This window comes from Mustela nivalis (genome assembly GCF_964662115.1).
Source record: "Mustela nivalis genome assembly, chromosome: 2".
NCBI lineage: Eukaryota > Metazoa > Chordata > Mammalia > Carnivora > Mustelidae > Mustela > Mustela nivalis.
The window spans coordinates 140,035,239-140,057,680 of NC_139021.1; the positions used below are offsets into that span (position 1 = coordinate 140,035,239).

General features: G+C 52.8%; 2 protein-coding genes across 3 annotated transcripts; both read right to left on the reverse strand.

The window, feature by feature from the left end:
- Positions 1 to 308: 308 nt before the first annotated feature.
- On the reverse strand, positions 309 to 4,852 carry MBL2 (mannose binding lectin 2). Its single transcript, XM_082719575.1, has 5 exons — positions 4,728 to 4,852; positions 2,877 to 3,049; positions 2,326 to 2,451; positions 1,409 to 1,483; positions 309 to 758 (listed from the first exon to the last, which is right to left on the reverse strand). The coding sequence occupies exons 2-5, from the start codon at positions 3,037 to 3,039 to the stop codon at positions 388 to 390; spliced, it is 735 nt and encodes a 244-aa protein (XP_082575701.1). The 5' UTR covers positions 3,040 to 3,049; positions 4,728 to 4,852; the 3' UTR covers positions 309 to 387.
- Positions 4,853 to 9,731: 4,879 nt separating this feature from the next.
- On the reverse strand, positions 9,732 to 14,261 carry LOC309858686 (pulmonary surfactant-associated protein A-like). 2 transcript variants are annotated; one of them, XM_082719025.1, is made up of 5 exons: positions 14,153 to 14,261; positions 13,348 to 13,542; positions 12,953 to 13,072; positions 11,887 to 11,964; positions 9,732 to 11,234 (listed from the first exon to the last, which is right to left on the reverse strand). In XM_082719025.1, the coding sequence occupies exons 2-5, from the start codon at positions 13,517 to 13,519 to the stop codon at positions 10,834 to 10,836; spliced, it is 771 nt and encodes a 256-aa protein (XP_082575151.1). In that variant the 5' UTR covers positions 13,520 to 13,542; positions 14,153 to 14,261; the 3' UTR covers positions 9,732 to 10,833. The 2 variants fall into 2 exon arrangements, with proteins under 2 accessions (XP_082575151.1, XP_082575150.1); XM_082719024.1 differs by lacking the exon at positions 14,153 to 14,261 and having other exon boundaries at positions 13,348 to 13,595.
- Between the last annotated feature and the right edge of the window lie 8,181 nt (positions 14,262 to 22,442).

Below are 22,442 nucleotides of genomic sequence, written 5' to 3' on the forward strand. Positions count from 1 at the left end.
AGGGCAGGAGACATTGGCATCCCGTAGTGGCAACACATGGGAGAGAAGAACGGCATCTCCTGAGGCTGAAGTCTACTGTTCTGACACAGACTGTCCCTCCACAGGTCTGTCTGGTGGGCCGAGGGGTCCTCACTGAGGAAGGAGGGGACTGAATTGACCATGTCTATGGCTGACTCTGACCTGTTGCTGTGCTCTTAGGCAGGACCAGAGACCCTTAGACTCTGCTGTCAACCTCTTCTTGCTTCCTCATTCCCAGACCCTCCCCCTTTATTTCCCTCCCATCATCCCCCTGAAGGAATGAGTCAACATTAGGAGAGCCATGAATTCTCTTTCAGCAGGAGAGAACAGAGCAGGGAGGTCAGGAAGGGGGCTGAGGTAGCTGCCTCCTCAGGCTGGGAATTCACAGACGGCCAGGTGGGGGATGCCACAGGAGATGTCATTCCAGAGCCCGTCCTCCCGGATGGTCACGCAGTCCTCCCCGCCGACATCGTTAGGCTCACCCGTATTCCAGTTGCTATAGGTCACGCTCTCCCCTGTCACATACATAAACTGACCCTCCGTCACCTCATCCGTGATGCCCAGGAAGGCCGTGCTCTTGGCCACATCCTGGATGGCTTTGTTCTCATCGGCATTCCTAGGGGACGCCACAGTGCCCTGGAGCTCGGCGCACAGAGCCTTCACTTCGGAAAAAGTCATCTCTTCACCATTGGTCACGTAGAACTTCTTCCCAGTCTTTTTGCCCAAGGAGAAGGTTAGCACTGAAATCACAATGGGTGGGAGAGGTTGACCAGGCTTGGGGTTCAGCCCAGGACACTAGGGGGGAAAAGCCTTGCTCTGGGAACTCAGGACTCAGAAAAATAGCCCCACGCTCAACCACCAGGTCAGATCCTAGTAAGGAAGCCTTCCTCAGCTGTAGAGCAAGCAAGTCCATGGCGGAAAGCTCACAGTCTCCTGGGAGATCCCACCCCGCAGATGAACACCTGTTACAAACTGGCCCGGTGCAGGGGGTGCTTGGGCCTTCCTGCCGGGCTTGGGATCCAGGTGTGCATGGATAGCCATCTGAGCCAAGGGGGTGCTCAGAAGAAAGAGGCAGGATTCTAGAGGAGGCAGACTTTCGCATCCAGTCCTTCCTTCACTACTTCCTAGCTCCGGGACAGTGAGGGAATTATCTATATTTCCTGGACCGACCTTTCCTCCCCTGTAAATGAAATGGGTCTAAGCCCCACAAATAGGACCGGTGAGAGGATTGAATGAAACCACACTGCGAGGGAATGCCAACCTAGCACGGGCCACGGGATATGGTAAGTGTTCATAAATGTTAAACCTTGTCCACCTTCCCCTGAAACCAAGAGCACGCCAGAAAAAGGTGAGAGCCGAAAGCGCCCTGGGGTGCAGAAAGCGAGCTTACACTTTTTGACATGGTCCAGTTCTGATTTCAGGCTCGTTATCTCCCTGTCCAGGTTATCCAGAATCATCTCAGCAACTGTGAAGCAGTAGGAAGAAGGGCGTTTAATGAGAAGACCGTCAGTTGGAGAGGAGAGTGTGGGGTGAGCTTACGGAAAAGTATGCTTAGTCTAGAAAAACAAGAAACCAAAACGAGGCAAAAGGAAGAAAACCTCTGGATTCCTACCTTCGGAGATACTCTTAGTAGCTTTTGTAAACTATTAACTCTGAACTAATAATAATAATAATAATAATAAATAACTTATAAATTATGACTCTGGATCTTTTTGTTCACATAGTGCTTAAATGGTGCAATATTGTAACTATTTATAAGAACGAGCCCAACTCATTATTCTTCCTTTTGAAAATTGTCCTTAATTATTCTCTTTCATTTCTTATTCCAGGCAAACTTTTTAATACTCTTATAATTTTGATGAGCCAGCTGGTGGGTATTAACAAGAGGTCATCATTTCACTTTTGTTGGGACTGAATTTATGTCCTTTGACCTTGAATCAAGTTGCCATGACGTTCCCCATGATTCAGGGGTCCTAGGAAACTGACCATTATCACAGCACTCTTTTGACCCTACACACAAAGCCGGCCGCCGAGAGGACACCGCTGTTCCCTCCCAGCCTGGAGACACACACAGACTGTGTCTGCTGAGGAAGAGCCAGGGCCCGTCTCCCACAGAGCCCTGGGGAGGCACAGGGTTTGGAAGTCTGCCCTCGGGAGTAAGGGTCAGGGGAACGAGTGTACCCAGTCGGAAGCAGTTTGGCATCTTCCAATGGAGCAGGAGGAATAGGAACCACCTCCCACCTGACCCTTAAGGCCCCAGAGCCTTGGGTCCCCTAGGCCCACACTGGACTGAGGTGAGTTCCTTACCTGAACTATCTCCATGGTCTCCTTTGGGGCCCTTTGGTCCTGGAGCCCCAGGAACCCCAGGAGCCCCGACATTTCCTGGAGGCCCCAGTTTTCCTGGAGGGCCCTGCAAACCTCGGAGCCCTTGTCCTGTTGTAAGAGGAAGGAAAAGTGACTCAGGGGCTGTGGCTCCTTCTCTTTTTCCAGAAGTTCAATGTGATTTACCATGACCCCAGAGAAACTCCAGTGAGCCAGTGGTGGCCCAAAGAAAAAAGATTCTCCTGCTCTCCAGCGGACAGCCTGTGCTAAGGGCCAGTTCCCCGAACGGGCAGGACGTCTGCTCTCTACAGGTGACCACACATCGAGGATTCCCGTGTGGAAATCTGGGCTCCAGCAGAACCAGAGAAGCATCTTTATTTTGGAGGGAACGACCTTTCACAAGAATGATCCTAAGTGAATGGTCACGTGGCTATAAGTGAAAGATGAGTGTTGTCCTGTCTCTGCTAGACATCTTTTAGGGAACGGTCTCCCGTGGGGGGTAAAGATTTAGGAAGTCAGAGCAGCCTGCTCTGTACCTGGCTCGCCCTTTTCTCCCTTGGGTCCGTCTCGCCCATCTCTTCCCGGGATGGCGCAGGTAACCACTGAGCACGACTTCTGGGCATCGCCCGAGATTTCTGCTTCTGAGTTGGCTGCTGTCAGCACACACAGAAGGACAGGAAGCGACGAAAACAGGAGCATGATCCTGAACCTTAGGGTGGAGAAAGTCAAGGGAAATAATTCTCTCTCCTCTTGCTTTGTCAGCCTTTGCTGACCGCATCTGCTGTGCCGGACCCTGTGCTCCGGGCAAGAGACCCAGAAGGGACCGTCGCGGCTCTTGGCTCTGCATTACTCCCAAGCTATGGGAGAGACAGACAAGTGAAAAGTAGTAGAGGTAGTTCAGTGCTGAAACAAGGGTAATCTAACGGTCGCACATGCAAGAGTGATGCACCAGGGGCCTGTGGATTCGAGCCTTGGGAAGTTAGGCCGCCCCCCATACATGAGAGCCCACATGCTCTGGTGATCACAAACGAACGGCTTCTGTGGTCTGGCAGAAAGACAGAGAGCTCAGCACCTGCACGAGCTTTGGCTCCTCTTTCTTGATTCCCTTCTTGAGGTCCCAGGGAGCCTCAGTTTCCCTTTTCTTCCCCTTCCTATGGGCTCTAAAGTTAGACTCAAACTCCAGCAGGTAACCTGAGGTCCCACAAGACCCATTTCTCAGCAGGACCTGGTTTCTGACATCCTTTTGCTCATTCCACGTAAGAACGCTGTCCTTCACTGCGGGCCACGGCAGCCCTGGGGATCAGTCCTAGTTGTTTCCCTGTCAACCTGCCAATCATCTTGCGGCAAGTCTCTACCCTACGACAGGCACTTGGGGGTGGGGGGTGGGCTCAGGACCCAGGGTGCCCTGAAGCAGGCTCCTGACTCTCAGAATAGAACCTCCTTTGGTCCTTGATCCCGGCTAGACGAGACAGAGTTCTCCCTCCTTGGCTTGAGATTTTCCACTGAGAGGTCGTTTTTGCCGGCCAGAACCCAGGCTCCTGAAATTTCAGTTCACGCTGCATCCGGCAGCCTGCCAGCTCTTGCTCCTTCTCCTGGCGGGCTCGTCTGCAGGCTGCCCAGAGGCCTCCCCAGCACTGTGCCCCGAGCCAGCCGTCAGATTACCATTCAGCTTCATGCCCAAGCCAGCCCCCTTTCCAGAAGCTTGGCAGCCCAGCCCCCGTGGGCCTGTCTGGCCTCTCATCCCGGAGTCCCTGTCCCTCTCTCCCTCACTGCTTTTTTGCCCTTGCTCGCCTTCACTGGCCTGTCTGCTGCCTTAACCTTTCCTTTCCTGCGGGACACAGTGAGGAGTATTGAGTTCCTTTTTAAAAAGGTTTTTATTTTTCTGACAGAGACATAGAGAAGGAGCACAAGAAGGCAGAGTGACAGACAGAGGGAAAGGGAGAAGCAGGCTCCTCACTGAGCAGGGAGCCCAATACAGGGCTTGATCCCATGACCTGGGATCATGACCTGAGCCGAAGGCAGCCGCTTAACCCACTGAGCCACCCAGGCGCCCCAGAAGAGAACTTTCTTGATCACTTTCATCTCCGCCTTTCTTTTTTCTATCTTTTTTCTTTTCTTTTCTTTTCTTTTTTTCCACTTCCCTGATCATGCTGGAGGCCAGGGTCAGAGCTTAAACATGTTGTTGGCAGACATAGCCCACTTCCATTTTTCCCTTTGCCTGACAAGACCACCCTTTCATTTGCAGAAAGGTCAAATGGACCCTGAAAGGATATAAAAGTCCCAGGTCAGATGGACACAGAGGCCCTGTGTGGGCCTGACCACCCCACCCAAGCCCCTGCTGGCCCCTTGGCCCAGGCCTTTCCCTCCATCCTCCAGAAATGACTTACTGAATGTCTCCTCAAAGCACTGGGGCTATGGCCGGGAAGCAGGTCCTCTAGACCACAGACGTCAGGCCCAATTAACCTTATGGCCAGGGACAGTGCTGGACCAGCCTTCAACCCCAGATTAATAAACAACTATCCTCAGAACCAGTGTCTACTGGGGCGGCTGTCCAGTGCCAGTGCTGGGGTGTGCGACCCAGCACTAGGCAGCTCACTACTTGAATCGCCCAAACGCCTCCTCCTGCTCGTCCCTCCTGAGCATCCAGCTCTGTCCATCTGATTCCCCAGAATCGTAGTCTGGACAATAGTCGACCCCCCCCCCCGATATTTATTTCTAGAAGAGACACGATTAGACATTCTACCAAACACACATTCATGCGTGAGCACACACGTCCACACACACCTACACGTACAGGCTCCCCCCTCTGTGTCCACTGCTCTGACTCGTTCAGACTTGTGTTTGGTTTATGATGGGGATGGGGGCTGGGAGGGGTTAAACACTGAGTCGCCTTATTCCTCCCTTCTCCTTCACAACATTTACCGAAGGTCCTCTTTTTGGATGAGGTGCAGACGTCCCAGGGTGAGGCCCAGGGAAGGAAGTACCTGTAGGTACTTCAAGTTCACAGCTGGATGTGAGCACTTGCACTGAAGCTACTGTAGCCTAGGACACTTGTCTCTGTCTTTGCATGATTACTATCATTTACTTTGTAGTTCAACTATTCTCTCTGGAGAAAGGGCTTCCCTCTAATATTTAATTTTAAGTAGCCACTCCCTCGTGTCTGTCTGTCTGTCTTTCTTTCTTTCTTTTTTTAAGATTTTATTTATTTATTTGACAGAGATCACAAGTAGGCAGAGAGGCAAGCATGGGGGGGCCGTGGGGAGGGGGAGCAGGCTCCTCGCTGAGCAGAGAAACTGACACAGGGCTCCATCCCAGGACCCTGAGATCATGACCCGAGCCGAGGGCAGAGGCTCAACCCACTGAGCCCCCCAGGTGCCCCCCATCGTGTCTTTCTGTTTTAATTCTTTGCCCACTAGAGATACACCTATACGACTGACTGTCTTGTTTATTTAGTGGCACATTCGTCGACCACCGCCCTCCTTTAGAACAAGAACTCCTTCAGAACAGGGATCTTGTCCTCGGCTATTACGGCCCCACTCAGAGCGGTGCCTGGAAGCAGTCACGGCAGCTGGATAAACAGAGAAGGCAGGAGTCCCTCTGCCTCCTCCTCTGAGCAGCCCCCCTGACTGCTCGCCAGCCAGAACTACTGTCATTGTCCACGTTCCCAGCTACTTTTCTAGGGCAGGCGCTGTGTTTGCTTCACTGACTTGTCTCCACGGGGCACCCCAGGGTGGGGCACACAGGACGGGTCCCCTGAGAGAGTGGGGGCAGAGCGGGGAGCAGAGCCCATGAGCCAGAGCCAGGGGTAGACCCGTCCACACGGTACCTCCGCACCTGGTTTCCAGCAGCACCCACTTATCTCCAGAGCCTGATCAAGTGGCCTTTTTCAAGTCCCTGACCTGACCTTTGGTTCCTGCCCTCCCCCAAATTTACACTTGCTCTTTGAAACACTCAGTCTTATCAAACAGCTGAGAGGTTTGCTTTTTCCCTCATGGGGAGTCAGTGCGGGGCCACTTCCCTTGGACTCTGCCTTGTGATTGGGGTTCTGGCTTCTCAAGGGTCATCAGCTCTGTGTACTCAAAGTCACTATGCCCCGCTCGGCAGCCCTCCTAGATTCCTGGGCCCCCCTGGACAGAAGACCCCTGGCAAGGTTGTGTTTCCTGCTGCCATTGACATGACTTTGAAGGGCCCCAGGCCCAGAGGACAAAGAACATCCAGCCCACGCAGCAAATGGGCAGACCTCCCAGAAAGGCAGGAATGTGAAGCAGAGAATTACATAAACCAGGACCCTCAATGCTACAGACCAGAGGAAAAGTGGCTCAGGGAAGCAGGGGAGATAATATGGCAGGAAGTAGGAGGGATGAGCTAAGAAAGGGACAAGAAAGCCTAGACTTTGCTGGGGAAAGAGCCTCCTTTGAAGATGCATATTCTTTAGTCTGTCCTCACGTAGGCCTGGGTTTTTTGTTTTGTCTTTAAGATTTTATTTATTGGGGCACCTGGGTGGCTCAGTGGGTTAAACCTCTGTCTTCAGCTCAGGTCATGGTCTCAGGGTCCTGGGATTGAGCCCCGCAACTAGCTCTCTGCCCCCCGCCCCCCCCCCCGGCCTGCTGCTCTGCCTACTTGTGATCTCTCGCTCTCTGTCAAATAAATAAAATCTTTAAAAGAAAAGATTTTATTTATTTATTTGAGAGAGAGCCGGAGAGAGCAGAAGAGGGGGTAAGGACAGAGGGAGAAGCAGACTCCCCGCTGAGCAGAGAGCCCAAGGCAGGACTCAATCCTGGGGCTCCAGGATCACGACCTGAGCCAAAGGCAGTCACTTGACCGACTGAGCCACCCAGGTGCCCGAGGCCCGGGTTTTAATGCATGCTATACGATAATATTATTCTGCCAAGGTGATTATTATTGAATTTGGCTATTTATGCCAAGATGAAAAATAGTTTTTCAAGTATCTCAGCTTGTCACTCCCTAGTGCACCATAGGGACTTTCATGCTAGGTGCCTCAGGATTTTTTCAGATAGAGATCTGCTAAGTTCAAGGTTCCCTTGTAAAAATTACCAAACACAGTAGAAATGAAGCAGAATGAAAGCTGACTGACACTATAAGCTTCCGAAGGAATCCTCCCAGGAGAGCTGCCTCTCTTTAATAGATACATTGATATTTTTATGTTTATTTATTTTTAAAGATTTGATTTATTTATTGTCAGAGAGAGTGTGAGAGAAGGAGAGAGAGCATAAGCCGGGGGAGCGGCAGGCAGAGGGAGAAGCAGGCTCCCCGCAGAGCAGGGACCCTGACATGGAACTCGAACCCAGGACTCTCAGATCATGACCTGAGCTAAGCCACCCAGGTGTCCCAAATTGATATTTTTAAAAAGACAGTATAAGAAAGAAAGAAGCATGGGCACCTGGGTGGCTCAGTGGGTTAAAGCCTCTGCCTTCAGCTCAGGTCATGATCCCATGGTCCTTGGATCGAGGCCCACATTGGGCTCTCTGCTCAGCCGGGAAACTGCTTCCCCGTTCTCTCTGCCTGCCTCTCTGCCTACTTGTGATCTCTGTCAAATAAATAAATAAAATCTTCTAAAAAAAAGAAAGAAAGAAGCAAAGAAAGAATGAACATTTAAACAATCAAATTAATGAATTAGAATAAGGAAATAATATAAAGTTAATAATATAATTTTTCTTAAAAAAACATGTTCTTTACAAGAACAAAATAAATAAACTTGGCAAATCTGGCCAGAGAAGTTTGGATTACCGTTGCTGATATTTTATGTCTCCACATCATAGAATTACACGTTCATGCCCTTGGCCATGGTACATCGTGGAGTCTGTCCCTGGAGTACGTGGGGTGCTCTATGTCCCACCCCCTGCGACATTCGGCTTGGCCATGTGACCGTGAGCAGACACAAGAGGAACAGCAGCTTTCCATATGCTTGGGCATTTAACCCAGCCTCTTCTGGTTTTTCCAATCATGGGAGAATATGTCTTCGCTTATACTAATATTGGATTAATTAAACAATGTGGAGCAGACACAAACCCACCTGAAAGCCAGAAGTCAAAAGTAGCTACTGACGTCCAGGCATGCATCCACAGTCAGTAGCACGGTCCCTGGAACCTGACTCCTGTATTCACAGCCCAGACGGCGCATGAACTGGCCACATGGCCTACGGCAAACCACTGTGACCTTTATGAGCCTCAGTATTCTTACTCATAAAATGGGGATGACAACAGCATCCACAAAATAGGTTAAGGAGGATCACATGAGTTAGTCCAAGTGTAGTTCCGGGCACAGAGTAAGTGTGATGAGAGTATCAGCCCCTAGACCAGGGAGGGTATATCCTAGGAAGGAAAGTATGGGTTTGTTTTTTTTTAAGCTTTTATTTATTTATTTGACAGAGAGAGATTACAAGTAGACGGAGAGGCAGGCATAGAGAGAGGGAGAGAGAGGGAAGCAGGCTCCCCACTGAGCAGAGAGCCTGATGTGGGACTCGATCCCAGGACCCTGAGATCATGACCTGAGCCGAAGGCAGCAGCTTGCCCCACTGAGCCATCCAGGCGCCCAAAAGAATGGTTTAATATCAAAAACTAAATCCATGTAACTCACTAATGAAATATATAACAAGTTTGAACGAGAGTCATAGAGCAGACATGTACAATCTGGAAGCTTGAAGTTCACCCTATTCTCAAAATAAAGGGGCACCTGGGTGGCTCAGTGGGTTAAAGCCTATGCCTTCGGCTCAGGTCATGATCCCAGGGTCCTGAGACTGAGCCCCGCATCGGGCTCTCTGCTCGGCAAGGAGCCTGCTTCCTCCTCTTTCTCTGCCTGCCTCTCTGCCTACTTGTGATCTCTGTCTGTCAAAGAAATAAATAAAATATTTTTTTAAAAAAATGAATACATGACCTCACAATGTTTCATACAATCTTCTCCCCAGAACCCTGCATTGCAAACTTTGTAGGACTGATTGATTGATTTGACAGAAAGCCATAGCGAGAGACAGGGAACACAAGCATGGGGGAGCTGGAGAGGGAGAAGCAGGCTCCCCTGCACACCACCACCTTCGCACTATGGGAAACATTGAGGTGGCGGAGTGGAAAATGGAAGGCATGGTATCACCACCCACAAAGGAACCGTGTGGGTTTAGCTCAGGAGATATCTTAATGCCGGCCATCAGCACGAATGCCCCTATGTTCTTCCAGATGTTTTCCGTAGCTTGCCATATGTTTGTACGACTTAAGGGTGCAAAGCAGTTTGCCCCTCCAACCCAACAAAGAAGGCACTCCCTGAGATGGAATTCTCCATGTTTTTGAGGTAAGTGGGGGCTCAGAGCCAGAGTTAATTTGATTTCTAGAAATACACAAACTTTTTGTTTCTTGAAACCCAAGCAATGAAAACTCATGTTAAGGCAGTCATGGTTTATTACACTTCAGTCGCCTCTGTCCGTAAGAGGCGAGGTGGTTACGAGCATAAGCTTCTGGTCTGGGTAGACACGTTTGAATACAGCCTCTGCCACTTGCTCCAAGTCATACAATTCAGAATATTTAACTTCTCTGAGTTTGTGTCCTCAATAAAAATGGGGGGAAATCAGGCGGGGCCCGTGGCATTGTGTAGAGATTAAATCCTATTCCATAAGATGTATTAGATGTATTAGAAGTGCTTGGCAAGGTTCTGGGCACAAAGACTTGGCACATACGCTATTTGTGTGCTCACTAAACATCCAGTGGTGTGGTGAGAGGTGTGAACACCTCACTGAGATCCAAAATAGGTGTGGACACGTCCATCAGCTGAAAGTTACTTGGATTATGTCTGGGTCGGGGGTGAGATCTTTCCTAGGGGTGTAGACTGGCTGCTTTTCGGTCAGGGAGTTGGGAGGCAACCCAAGACTCAAGGCAATTATTAGGGTCAGGTTGGCCTCCCGCACATGCCGAGGCATCCCCCAGCTCTCCAACCTCACAGAGGCACTGACCAGATGTGCCCTCATAGGCTCCAGGCTGCCAGAGAATCCCAAATGCGTCCCTAGCCCCACACATATGGAATTTCCCAGAAGCACCCCCTACACACCATTGTGCTTGATCAGAACTGCCAAATCTTGATGAGGTTGGGCAGTGGGTAGTCTGCAGAGGGAGAGGAGAGGGGCCTGGGAAGCAGGCACCTGCTGTGTGATTCTGGAGGGAACTTCCAACCCAGGACCTCTCTGTTGCATCTGGCTATGAAGAAACCGGACAAGAAGAAGAAGAAGGAAGTCTCCAACTCTTGCCCAAGGGCAAGGTTAGGAGGGGCACCTGGAATGCAGGGCCGAGAGGGGCTGGGGGGAGGAGGGAGGGACATGTCAGACTGATTCCTGATGATGAAGGGGGCAAGGATTCCGGACCTGACCAGGGAGGGGAGTGGCTAAGAATGCCTCCTGCGCGAGGGGCCACAAATACATTTTGCTGGGGAGGAGCTGTAGCATCTCAGAGATCAGGCTCTGGCTGGAGGCTGGATGGCAAGGCAGGGCCCTATCTACCCGGCCACCCAGGGGCCTTCTCCAAACTCACAGACGGCCAGCCGGTACTGCAGGCAGTTTTTGTTATTCCACTGCCCATCTGTGTACATCTCCACACACTTCTCCTTGCCCCACCCCCTGGGCTCCCCTGGGTACCAATTGGTGTAATTCACAGGGGCCCCATCCAGGTAGAGGAACTCTTTGGAGTCGGGGCTCTCCATCAGGCCCAGGTACGCGTACGTGTTGTACTTCTTCACGATGCTTGCGATGGCTTCGTTCTCTTCCGGGCTCGTCGGGGCAGCGATGCGGCCACCTGCTCTGGCACATAAACGTTGAATGTCCTCAAAATTTACCGACTGCCCGTTGCTGGAGAAGACCTTCTCTCCCACCACCAGCATGGACTCCTGCAAGCTGAGGACTGGAGCGGAGAAACTGAGTCAGGCCACCGACTGCTCTGGCTCATGGTCCCCGCCCCTCGCTCGGGCTCCCTGTCTTTAAGCCCGCTCTCCTCTTCTGCCCTGCCAGCCTGAGTCTTCCTCAATCCCCCTCCCCGCTCTTATCATTCTCTTCGTTCACCCATTTCACAATTACTGATCGACCATCTATTATGTGCCAGGAATTTCAATTTACAAGATTCAATAGAAAGCAAGAGAGGGGGTGCCTGGGTGGGTCAGTTGGTTAGGCAACTGCCTTCCACTCAGGTCATGATCCTGGAGTTCCGGGATCAAGTCCAGCATCGGGCTCCGTACTCAACAGGAAGTCTGCTTCTCCCTCTGACCCTGCCCCTTCTCATGCTCTCTCTCACCAATAAGTAAATAAAATCTTTAAAAAAAAAAAAAAAAAAAAAAAGCAAGCTAGGCAGAGAACCTATACTCCCCTGACATCGGGAGCTGAACTTTGTCTACTTCTGTCTCCTTGGGGCCATTCAAAGAATCAGGAAAGGGAAGTATCATTATTTTCCCCCTAAGACCTGCATATCCGCCCCCACTTGTCGTGTCTTGAGGTTCTGGAGCCCGATTCTGGGAATGGAGGAAACTCTGTGTTTGTAAGCCCCTGTGGAACCCCCTTACCTCCCATGGCCTGCAGGATTTGATGTCTGAACTTGCGGAGTGTGGTTTGGAGCTCCTCATCTAAAGAAGCTGGAAGCCCTGTCAAGAGATTCCCACCCACGATCAGGGTCCAGCCAAGCAAGACTCCCACTTGCGGCCAAGCAGGCCTGACGCCAGCTGCGAGCCTTTACTTGTCCATGCCCACTGCTCAGGCCCTGGAGTGTGTCTCCACACTTGTCCTTTGCTGCAGCCCTGCACCTGCTAAGCTCCCACCTGCCCTTCTTTCCTGCCTTTAACGGCTTCTGTCCTTTAACGGCTTCTGCCTTCTGTCCTTTAACGGCTCTGTCGGCCCACTCCTGTGGGTTTTTCTGGTTTGGGGGCAAGGATCCCCCCCTACCAAAGGCAAATGAGCTATACCCATCCTGCTCTGTCTGGCCTGGCTGAGCCATGGCATCATCTACCTGCCTGCCGGAATAGGCTTTCACCGTGGACTCTACCCCTGATCCTGACCCTTCATCCTCCCTCAACCTCACCCCTCCCCACCCTGCCACCCAGCAGCTCGGTCAACAGTGGGCAGTTGTCCAGGAAGCAGGATTTCAAACACTGATGTAGGAAGCCGCTCTGATGGAGAGGTAGCGCTCGTTCTCTGTGCTCTCCTGACTGATCTTGGTCACCGCCCTACGCTCTGGAGTGCCCCTCTGTATGTAGGGCTCCCATTCTCATCATCTGCCTAGCACCCACATAACCCTGTACACCTTTCAGAATGCGCCCCCTACCTTAGCCCTAGGAAGTGCCTTCCCTGCCTCCCGGCGCTGTCCTCGTCCTGCACCTGATGCCCTGCCTGTGCCCATCAGCAGTTGTAGCATGTGGAGCGCTTCTAACCACCCCCCCCCCCCAGTCCTCGCTGTGGCCGACTGCCTGGGCATCTCTGACTCCTCTCCTTGGCTTCGTCTTCTCTCACTTAGGCTGAGCAGGATGTCCTTTGCGGGCTTCCAGGGTTCTGTCTGACCCCCACCATCCCTCACGTAACTGGCCACCTGGGCGCAGTGCCTGTGTGGTTGCGGCCCGCTTGCCCTGCCCTGCTCACCTGGAGGGCCCCTCTCACCAGGCTCCCCCTTTTCTCCACGCTCTCCAGCAACGCCAGGGGCTCCAGTCACCCCCTCAGGCCCAGGGTAGCCTGGCATTCCTCCAGGGGGGCCCATGGGGCCTGCAGAAAGAAGGGGACATGGATGTGTGTTATTTACCACCCACAGCAGAGCTGGGGCTGGTGTAAATAGACCCCCCTTATCAGCTGAGCTGATTCACGTGTCATCCCACGGGCACTTTGCAAGGGTAACCAGTCTAAGTCCCCCAGGCAACTCCCAACTCCCACCGTGCGCCACCATCCCACCCACTGGGGGACCCAGCCCAGAGCCCAGGACAAGTGGGCCTCCTGGAAACAGGTCCCTGTCCCTCAGCTGAGGGCAGGGACTCACCCAGTACCTGGAGGCCCAGGGTCTCCTTTGACACCATCTCTCCCATCTCTGCCTGGCAAGCCGTGGGATCCGGGAGTGCCAGGGATGCCAGGGTGGCCACTACAGATATCCTTCCCGCTGTACTCGAAGCCGGACACCATCAGCACGGTGAGCGTGAGGGCCAAAGGGCGCAGCAACATGGCTTCTGTCCCCAGAGATCCTCCTGCAGTGAGAAAGCACCCCTGGCTCGTCTGATGCATTTGCAAAAGTTTCCCCGTGGCTGTACTTTGTGAAGATTCAGGCACGTGGCCGGGCCTGGGGGCCGGTGCAGGTACAGACACGACTGTGGGAAAGACCCAACTTGTCCCTGGAAACTGCCGGCATCCTCTGCGGTCTCACACCCCACCTCTGGGGCTGGAGGCGGGATGGTACCTGGGCTGGTGAGGGGAACCTGGAGAGTCAGAGGGCCTGGCTTCTGACGCGCTCTCGGTTTACACCTCGCGGTGTGACCACGGGGACTCACATCACCTGTCTTGACTCCTGTACCCTGGAGACAATCCCGACCTTTCCCTCCTGGGTCGTGGGGAGGAGGGATGGCGTCACCCCCTCCCTCGGTCCTTCTACGCTCAGCTTCCCTCCTTGCAGGGTCAGGGAATGAGGATATTGGCAAGCCCACATTTCTGCGTCCATCGTTATGATTCTGGGAATGACTCCCACAGGGACGCCCCCTCCTTCCCAGTCTGGCCCTTAGTTACACCTGTGACCGCTGGGCTGGTTCTCTTTGCCTGCAACCTGTGCCCTGGGGAGGACCACAGGGATGGGGTTAAACTCACCCTCGCAAACAGAGCCCCCCGTGCACCTCTGCCTTCAGGTCGGCGGCGTGGAGAGGCAGGCAGCCCCACTTATATGCACGCAGACTTCCAGGCTTCCTCTCCAGCCCAGAGAGGCTCCCGTCACAAGGGCCTCAGGAAGCAGCCATCTTGTTTACACAGCAACATTCCCTCCCAGAGCACTCAGGCTGGAGGGGCACTCAGGACACTTGCTAACATCTCAGGGGGTGGGACACTCTCCCCACTGCCCACTTTCCCAGCAGTGAAGGACGAGAGCCCTTACCCAGGCACAGGTGGAGGCATGCCACAAAGGGGTCCTTCTCTCCCCATCTGAATGTCACCATCCCCCCAGATACCCACCTCCACAGGACACCATAGCAGGCAGCCCTCTTTCCCCGGGGGAGCAAACAGACCAGTCAGCCACACACAGGCTATCTCTCCACTGGCCCCTTCCTGGGGCCATTCCAGCTCCAGAGTCTCTTTGGCCCGGGGACGGGAGCCCTTTGGTTCCAGGCCACACAGAGGCCATGGCTTAGGTGGAGGGTGGTCAGGTGGTGCTAGGACAAGCTGTGTGTCTGGGGACGGGTCTCACCACTGAGCTGCCCAGCACCACCCCCTCCCCGGCCTCCCGGGGCCCTGCTTCTGGAGCCCCTGGCGAAGCAGGTGGGCACATGGTTCAGAGTCACAGGCAAACCCTTTACGTGTTCCAGTTCCCCTGCTCAGGTAGGCTCAGCGGCGGGGAAGCAGGGCCGTGCCTGGAAGGTCACAGGAGGGCAGCAGCTCCCAGTTTGGGACAGGGGTGATGTTTATAACCTGCAGGGGTCATTGTTGTAAAGGACGGGAAACCCTGACTGAAGAAATCCCCTGTTCAGGCCACCTGATGTGGGGTTGGCGGAGGAGCTCTGTCTGGAGGGATGTTAACAGTGGGGAGCTAAGGCCAGAAAAAGTCACCGTGTTTACCTGTAAGTGGCTTGAAAAATCTTGAGGTCCTCAGGCAGCGTGAGGCAACTCTGGGAAAGTGGGGGTTCAGCTAAAAGGACCCCACTCCTAGGAGCAAAGAGCCAGCCCGAACCCTGCCGCCACCTGCTGCTGCCCCACGTGAGTGCTGGCCGGGCAGGATGGGGGGCAGCATGGAACCATGAAAGGGGCTTCAGCATGACTTGGGTGAGGGAGGACTGAGCTGCAGGTGAAGGAACAGGAATGTGGGTGGATTCTGAAGGGCCTTGGCAAGGCAGCAGGGATGGCCAGGGCCGTGTGGGCAAAGGTGGGAATCTGGGACTCAGTCACACCTTAGCTGGGATTGGGAGCCGCCTTCTGTTATCCGTGTGGCCTTGGTCAGGTTATATAACTTCTGAGCCTTGGTTCGTTCTTTCTTTCTTTCTTTCTTTCTTTCTTTCTTTCTTTCTTTCTTTCTTTCTTTCTTTCGTAGAGTCTGACCAGTATGTTCCCATTCCCTCTGTCCTCCAGCCCCTGGTAACCACCACTCTACTCTGTGTCTATGAATTCAGGGTTTTTTAGATTCCACATGGAGGAATGTCACAAGTTGTGGGGTTTCCTTTTTCCTCTGGCCGAATACTATTCCACTGTATGTCTACACCACACCTTCTTTGCCCGTGTATATACATAGGTTGTTTCCACGCCTTGGCTATTGTAAATAAAGCTGCAACACACAGGGGAGTGCAGACACCTCTCTCATAACCTATTTTCATTTCCTTCGGAAATGAAACCCAGACTTGGGAGGGCTGGATCCTATGGTCGTTCTGTTTCTGAATTATCAAGGAAACTTCATACTGTTTTCCATCGTGACTAGACCAGTCTACAACCCCAGCATATATAGGGAACAAATAACTTTTTAATATAAGAGTGCCACATGCAATATTGGGGACATACTTACATACTGAGAAATTACTCAGGTTTATCTGAAGTTCCCATTTTATAGGGCATCCTGTATCTCATGGGGCAGCTCTGCCTGTAGGGGCTTGGACAAGCAGAGGTTTCTGGTAAGGAAGGGGAGAATTCCTTTGGTTTACTGTCATGGTGTGATGTATAGTTTGGGACCATAACAAGCTTGATGATCTTTGGCTCAGATTTGGGATGAAACATCTTTCCTGGGCTCTGCATGGCCAGTGAGCAGGGGTCTGAAACATGGGGTGTAGATATGGCATAGACAAGGCTGCTAGTCAAATAAACCCCAACTCTCCGGCAAGCTGTCAGGGGACATCCAGGAGCCAGAAGGAGGAATGCTCAAGATTTGTTTACTTTGACCCCTCAGTCACCCACCTGCACCTGGACTAGAGGGTCATCTCCTGGGGCTTTGGTGGAGTTGCCCTGGGTACACGGAGAGGGAGCAAGGTAAGGCAAAGTAGACAGGACAGTGAGCGAAAGGACCAAGTGTGGCCATGGTCTCACAGGTGCCTCTGAGCAGCCTTCCTAGGGACAAGTGTCTGTCGGAGCAGGGAGTCAACTACAAGCAGGGGCTTCTCAGTGTCTGTCTCTTTCTCTGGAACAGCAGGCTCCAGACAATGGGACGCCCAGAACCGAGGCACCCAGCCTGCTCTGGCTCCCATGATTCTTTACACCAGGTTGTCTGGTGGAGGCAGGGCTGAGCTCAGTCTGCAGTGTGGACTGACAGTCAAGAGGGACCGGGACGGGCCAGCAGCAACTCGGTTAGGGCTCTGCTGATACTCATCTTCCCAGATAGGAAGTAGGGTGGGTTACACCAGAGCCCAGTATGAAGGGTTAGAAATACCAGCAGCCCGTTTCTGGCTGCTTCTAGACTAGAATTGAAGGGACCTTTCCCATCATGGATCGCTCCATCCCACACCCACTTATATTCCTCAGAGAAGGTCTGAGCCCACAGCCTCACACACATCTCGGTCTCCTCCCTGCTCAGTCCCGCCACTGCCACCCAATTAGCTGGGAGTCTGCACAAAACGGTCGGGAGAGGCTTGCTCTCCCTGGAGCTGTGGCTCGAATATTTCCATCACCTCTGTGTGTGATGTCCTCCTGGGAGCCTTCCTGCATCCCCGGGCCTCAGATTACAGCCAGCACACCCAGCACGTTCCACCCAGACCTTGAAAAACACTTCAGAAGGGACTGGAGCAACTCTTTGTCAACATCTGGCATGCTTGACCCTGGGGTTCTGGGCTGTTGGAGAATGCCCCCTCAGGTCGAGATTTGGGACCAGTATCAGCGATGGTCTGGGTTTCACTTTCTGGAAGACCTGAATGTCCACAATGAGAGGAAGTTCTCTGGAGTTTTCAGCTTCAGGTGGCTCCAGAACGGGGCAGGGGCGTCCCTCACAGCATCCTGGAGGACAGCCAAACCACAAGCGTGGGATTCCTGATCTCACCAGGGAAGCTGCACCCGTTCTTATCACCCACCCTCCATAGGTGGACGTGAGTCCATGGTGCTGCCCGGGGTTGCCCAGATTTTAGAGAATCCCTACTAGAAATGAAATACAAACCGCATATAGAATTTAAAATTTTCTGCTATCCACACGAAAACACATTTGAAAAAACGCATGAAGTTTAATGCCACTTAACCCAACACATTCAAAAGAGTACCATTTTAGCATATAATCAGGATAAAAATGATTGTAAATTACCTATTTTCGTTCATTTTTCTTCTTATTAGATCTTCAAAGTCATGTGTATTGTTTTGTTTTGTTTTTAAAGATTTTATTTATTTATTTGACAGAGGGAGAGAGAGAGATCATGAGTAGGCAGTGCAGCAGGCACAGAGAGAGGGGGGAGCAGGCTCCTGCTGAGCAGAGAGCCAATGTGGGGCTCGATCCCAGGACCCTGAGATCATGACCTGAGCCGAAGGCAGAAGCTTTAACCCACTGGGCCACCCAGACGCCCCAGGCTCGTTATGTTTTACAACTGTCGCTCATCTCATTTAGCTGGACCAGCTCACAAGCCCAGAGAGAATGCGGATTATGTGCTTTCCACAGAGATTTGTTTCTTCCTTAACACCAGGTAAAGGCTTGTCTCCGTGCTTCTGTGCCTTCATAGGTTCCTTACTGGAAATTTCCGTGTCTTTCACACCAGAGTGGGTAAGAGATGGCAAAGTTTCATTGAACCAAATATTCCAGGTGAAGCTGATCTCAGAGGAGGAAGGTGTGCATTGTGGGAGGTGGGGGGAGGTGTCTGGGTTGTAAAAGAGGTTCTTTTAAATGGCCAATTTGGAGCTAGGGGTGGGCCATCCCCCCAGATTGTGCTTGTTTCTTTTAGAAAGCGACTAGCTGTCAAGGGAAAGAACCACTATCCCCTCTTATCCCCTCCACTAGCTACTCAATAGCCAAACAGCCCCTTTCTTTGTCAGTGTGTATGTGGTGACTTCAAGATCTCCCAAGCCAAGGAGCTATGAAGTTCAGTCTCGGTTAACACAGTGGGTGCCTTTCCCCAGGCTGGGCCAAGGCTGGCTCATTGGACCTGTGCTGCCCTGCACTGTAGTCACCAGCCACATGAACCCTTGAAATACAGCTCACTTCATTTCCGGGCACAGACTCCCTGCACCTCCTACGCACTGGCCACTCCCTTGTGCTCCTGGTCTCCTGAACTGGCTCTCCCCCATCCCCCAGACTCTTCATACTGGGAGCACCAACACGCAGTTGGAGGCCTACCTCTGTGGCCTCAAGCAGGCTATCTCCAGGCACAGGTTCCCTCTGGCCACCAGCAGGGTGAGCCTCTGGAGTCCATCTCAGCAAAGCTCCCTTTCCCTCATGAGGGGAAGAGAGAAAGAAAGCATCAAGGACAGAGACTCACAGCCCCATGTGGTCCCACCCAGGATGTTCATGGTGGTGGGTTGGACACACAGTTGGAGGAAGGCGACACGGACAAGGACATGGGTGGCTGGGCATGGGGGCGGGAGCAGGCTCTGGAGAAGAAAACAGCCCTTGAGCGTGACGCTGAGCCTTGCAGAGACTCAGACCCTCATCTCTAAAGTGACAGTAGTGAGACTCTCTCCCCACTGGGCTGGATAGGTAATTAATGGTGATGATTCAGGTCAAGGCCCTGGCAGAGCGACTGGTGTGGGGAAATTGGCCCCGCAGCGCCAGAGTGACAGGGACCATGTCCCCACACACCAGCCCGGGGTTCGCCCTCTGCTCAGGGGGAGCAGCGCTTCCCTGACACCAGTATTACTCTGAACTAGATCTCCTGGGACCACCCGCTGCTGTGTGTTCCTGCTGCTTTTCCCTTCTACTCATGCCAGACGGCCCGTGGGGTGGGTGTTGGAGCTGGGAGTCTCTGACCCAGGGTGATGGTGGGGGGGACCACAACCAAGTAAAGACTCCAGCTTCAAACCAACACTTACCAGAAACAACTTTGACCCCAAACACCGTGGTTTTCTGGGGGGATGGTGTTAATATAAAACATACGAATATGAATATAAATATAAAAAGCTGAGTGTAGACTTCATATATATGACCCGAGCCAGAGGAGCACAGCCCCTATAGAAGGGCAAGCACCAGTCTCCGTGAGAGCCAGGACTCTGTCCCCCAGCCGTGCCCCGACCTGAAACCTGAGGGGACACACTGGGCCATGAACTCCACACTGTGCAGGGCCAGGAGCCAGGCTTGGAGGGACTTTCAGAATGGGCCTTTAGGAGGGTAACCACGGGAGGTGACTGCTGCAGGGACCCTGGTCACTAGCCACATGTGCTGCCACCAAAAAGCCTTGTCCAGGCAACTCCCCAGGACATGTCCCGTGAACATGCCTGCATGACTTTTATGTCTAGGGAGGTTAGGGGTTGCATGGAGATCACGTATGTATCATATCAACTGTGTGTTTGTCCATATGTGTCTCTGCCCATGTCAGTACAGGAGTGTCTGCCTGGGTGTCATGTCCCAGTGTGCGTGCGCACGTGTGTGTGTATGTGTGTGTGTGTAACAAAGGGTGCCAGCTGGCTGCCTCGGAACTTCCCCCAGCTCAGGAACAATAGAGAGTGCATTGGTCACCTCAGTGTATGTGTCACGGGACCCACATGCTGCCTGTGGTCAAGGTGGAAGGTCAATCCCGAGCAGGGGATTATAGACCCCCAGGAGTGAAACGCTATGCCATGGTGGGGACATGGGTGGGCGTCCTCAAGCAGAAGGGTCCTGGAGCCTTTGTGCAGGGATTGGTTTCCAAGCCTACAACCCTCCCCCAATAAGAGGAGTAAGTATTTTAAAGATGTTATTTATTTATTTGACAGACAGAGATCACAAGTAGGTGGGGGGGGGCAGACTCCCTGCTGAGAAAGGAGCCAGATGCAGAGGGCTCGATCCCAGGACCCTGGGATCATGATCTGAGCCAAAGGCAGAGGCTTTAACCCACTGAACCACCCAGGCGCCCCGAAGGAGTATGTATTTTAGATGCAAACATAACTTTTCCCAGTTCATCAGAGCCTGATGCCAGCCACTTCTTCTCCCTGTCCCCCAAAGGCCCAGCCATCCCCCCTTCCCTACCTCCCATCAAGGGCACCTGCAGTGATCACACAAGGTGGGGTGGGAAGGGGGCTCCATGCAGAATACACACACATGATGAATTCCACCCATGCTCAACCAGGGTTCTGCCTCTTATTGCTAATCATGATTCTGCAGTGGGACTCCATTTTTATACCTTTATTTTTTGGTAAAGATTTATTTATTTATTTGGGGATGCCTGGGTGACTCAGTCAGTTAAGCAACTGCCTTCGGCTCAGGTCGGATCCCAGAGTCCTGGGATCGAGCCCTGCATCAGGCTCCTTGCTCAGCAGGGAGCCAGATTCTCCCTCTGCCTGCCTCTCTCTTCCTCTCTGACAAATAAATAAATAAAATCTTTTTTTAAAAAAACTATTTATTTATTTTAGAGGGGAAGGGCAGAGGGAGCAAGAGAATCTCAGGAAGGTTCCTTGCTGAGTGTGGATCCCAACGCGGGCTCGATCCCAGGACCCTGAGATCGTGACCTGAGCTGAAACCAAGAGTCAGATGCTCATTCGACTGAGCCATCCAGACAGTTCCTGGCTGACAGACATTAGTTACAAGCCCTGCATGGGATAGCGTTTGCGTGCATGATCCTTTTCCCTGAGAACAATAATCCCCTAATGAAGAACAGGTGGGGAGCACTCCCTGGGAAAAGAGGGAGCAGAGGCACACCGAAGTCCTGAGGAATCCGGCCGGACGGATACAGGAACATCTGTCTCAACTGCACTGTCCTGTTCTGGAGAGATGGAATGTGGAAAAGGGCGTCTTGACCTCTCAGGGGCTCTGAATAGTCTCTTGTTCCGTGGTGAAGGATGGGGGTCCCCGAGCCCTGGGGCTCATCACCTCCCCATCCCCCCACCCCTCCCCACACCCAGAACTCCCCAGAGGAAACCCCTGCACGGTCCCCAAGGAGAGTGTGAGTTAGCTCTGTCCTCTGGTGGCGGCACGAAAAACTGCACGGAAGGGCTGGGCAGACAGGCGCCTCTGTTCATTGTCCCCCTTCACAGAGGGCTACTTTGTTCAGGTGCCCTGAGGGAACAGGAGCCACAGTTTAATGCTCCAACTCCCCCAGGGTCTATCCATGAGAATCCTCTCCTGCTTCCCCCGCTTTTCCCGTGTGCTAGTCTGACAGATTCAGAGAGTTGACCCTGCGTGCCTCCCTTTGCCAGGGTTCTTCTGGCTCAGTGCTCCGTCTCCATTTGTCCACAGAGGCTGGCTTAGTATTATGTCCCCGGAGAAGCCTAGTGTCAACCATTGCCCTCTCCTGAGCCACTGCCAGGTACCAGGGACCAGTTAGACCGTTTACATCTATCCTATCTCTCCCAGACTCCCTGAAAAGAAGGTCCGTCTTCACTCCCTGTAACAGAGGAGGAAGAGGCTCAGATGGTCTGTAGCTCACCAGAGGCGGCACAGCCTGGAGGTTCTAGAACCTGGTTCAAACATTTTTCCAGCTGGTATCTCAAGCATGGTTTTCTTGAAGAACCCAGCACATTCTCTGCCACAGCTGTGGATTAGGCACTGGACAAGCTCTGTTGGGACTATTACTCAGGGCAGGGTAAACTTTGTCCAAGGTCCCAGGACTATTTACCGTATTGCCCAGAGGCTCCAGCTTTGCTCTTTGGCCATAATCCACATCCATCCCTGGACATGCTTGATCCTGGTTCGGCTGGGCTGCTGGGCACAGCAACTCACACACAACCCCCAGTCCCAAGGCCACAGAGTTTGGCACAGGCTCCCCCCAAGGGCCTTGTTCCCCAGAGCTTGGCACAAGCTTTCCCCAAAGTCTTGGCACACACATTGGGCAGATAGTGGCAACATTGGGGCAGGCTCTTCACTCTAGATGAA

Bases quoted from the DNA above. Each gene is read 5' to 3' on its own strand.
- MBL2 (XM_082719575.1), bottom strand. From the start codon at position 3,039: ATGCTCCTGTTTTCGTCGCTTCCTGTCCTTCTGTGTGTGCTGACAGCA. The intron at 2,452-2,876 runs GTACAGAGCAGG...CTCTTACAACAG, and splicing joins GGGAGAAAAGGGCGAGCCAG to GACAAGGGCTCCGAGGTTTG. The intron at 1,484-2,325 runs GTAAGGAACTCA...ACTGCTTCACAG, and splicing joins AGACCATGGAGATAGTTCAG to TTGCTGAGATGATTCTGGAT.
- LOC309858686 (XM_082719024.1), bottom strand. From the start codon at position 13,579: ATGCATCAGACGAGCCAGGGGTGCTTTCTCACTGCAGGAGGATCTCTG. The intron at 13,073-13,347 runs GTACTGGGTGAG...TTCTTTCTGCAG, and splicing joins AGGAGACCCTGGGCCTCCAG to GCCCCATGGGCCCCCCTGGA. The intron at 11,965-12,952 runs GTGAGCAGGGCA...ATCTCTTGACAG, and splicing joins TGGTGAGAGGGGCCCTCCAG to GGCTTCCAGCTTCTTTAGAT.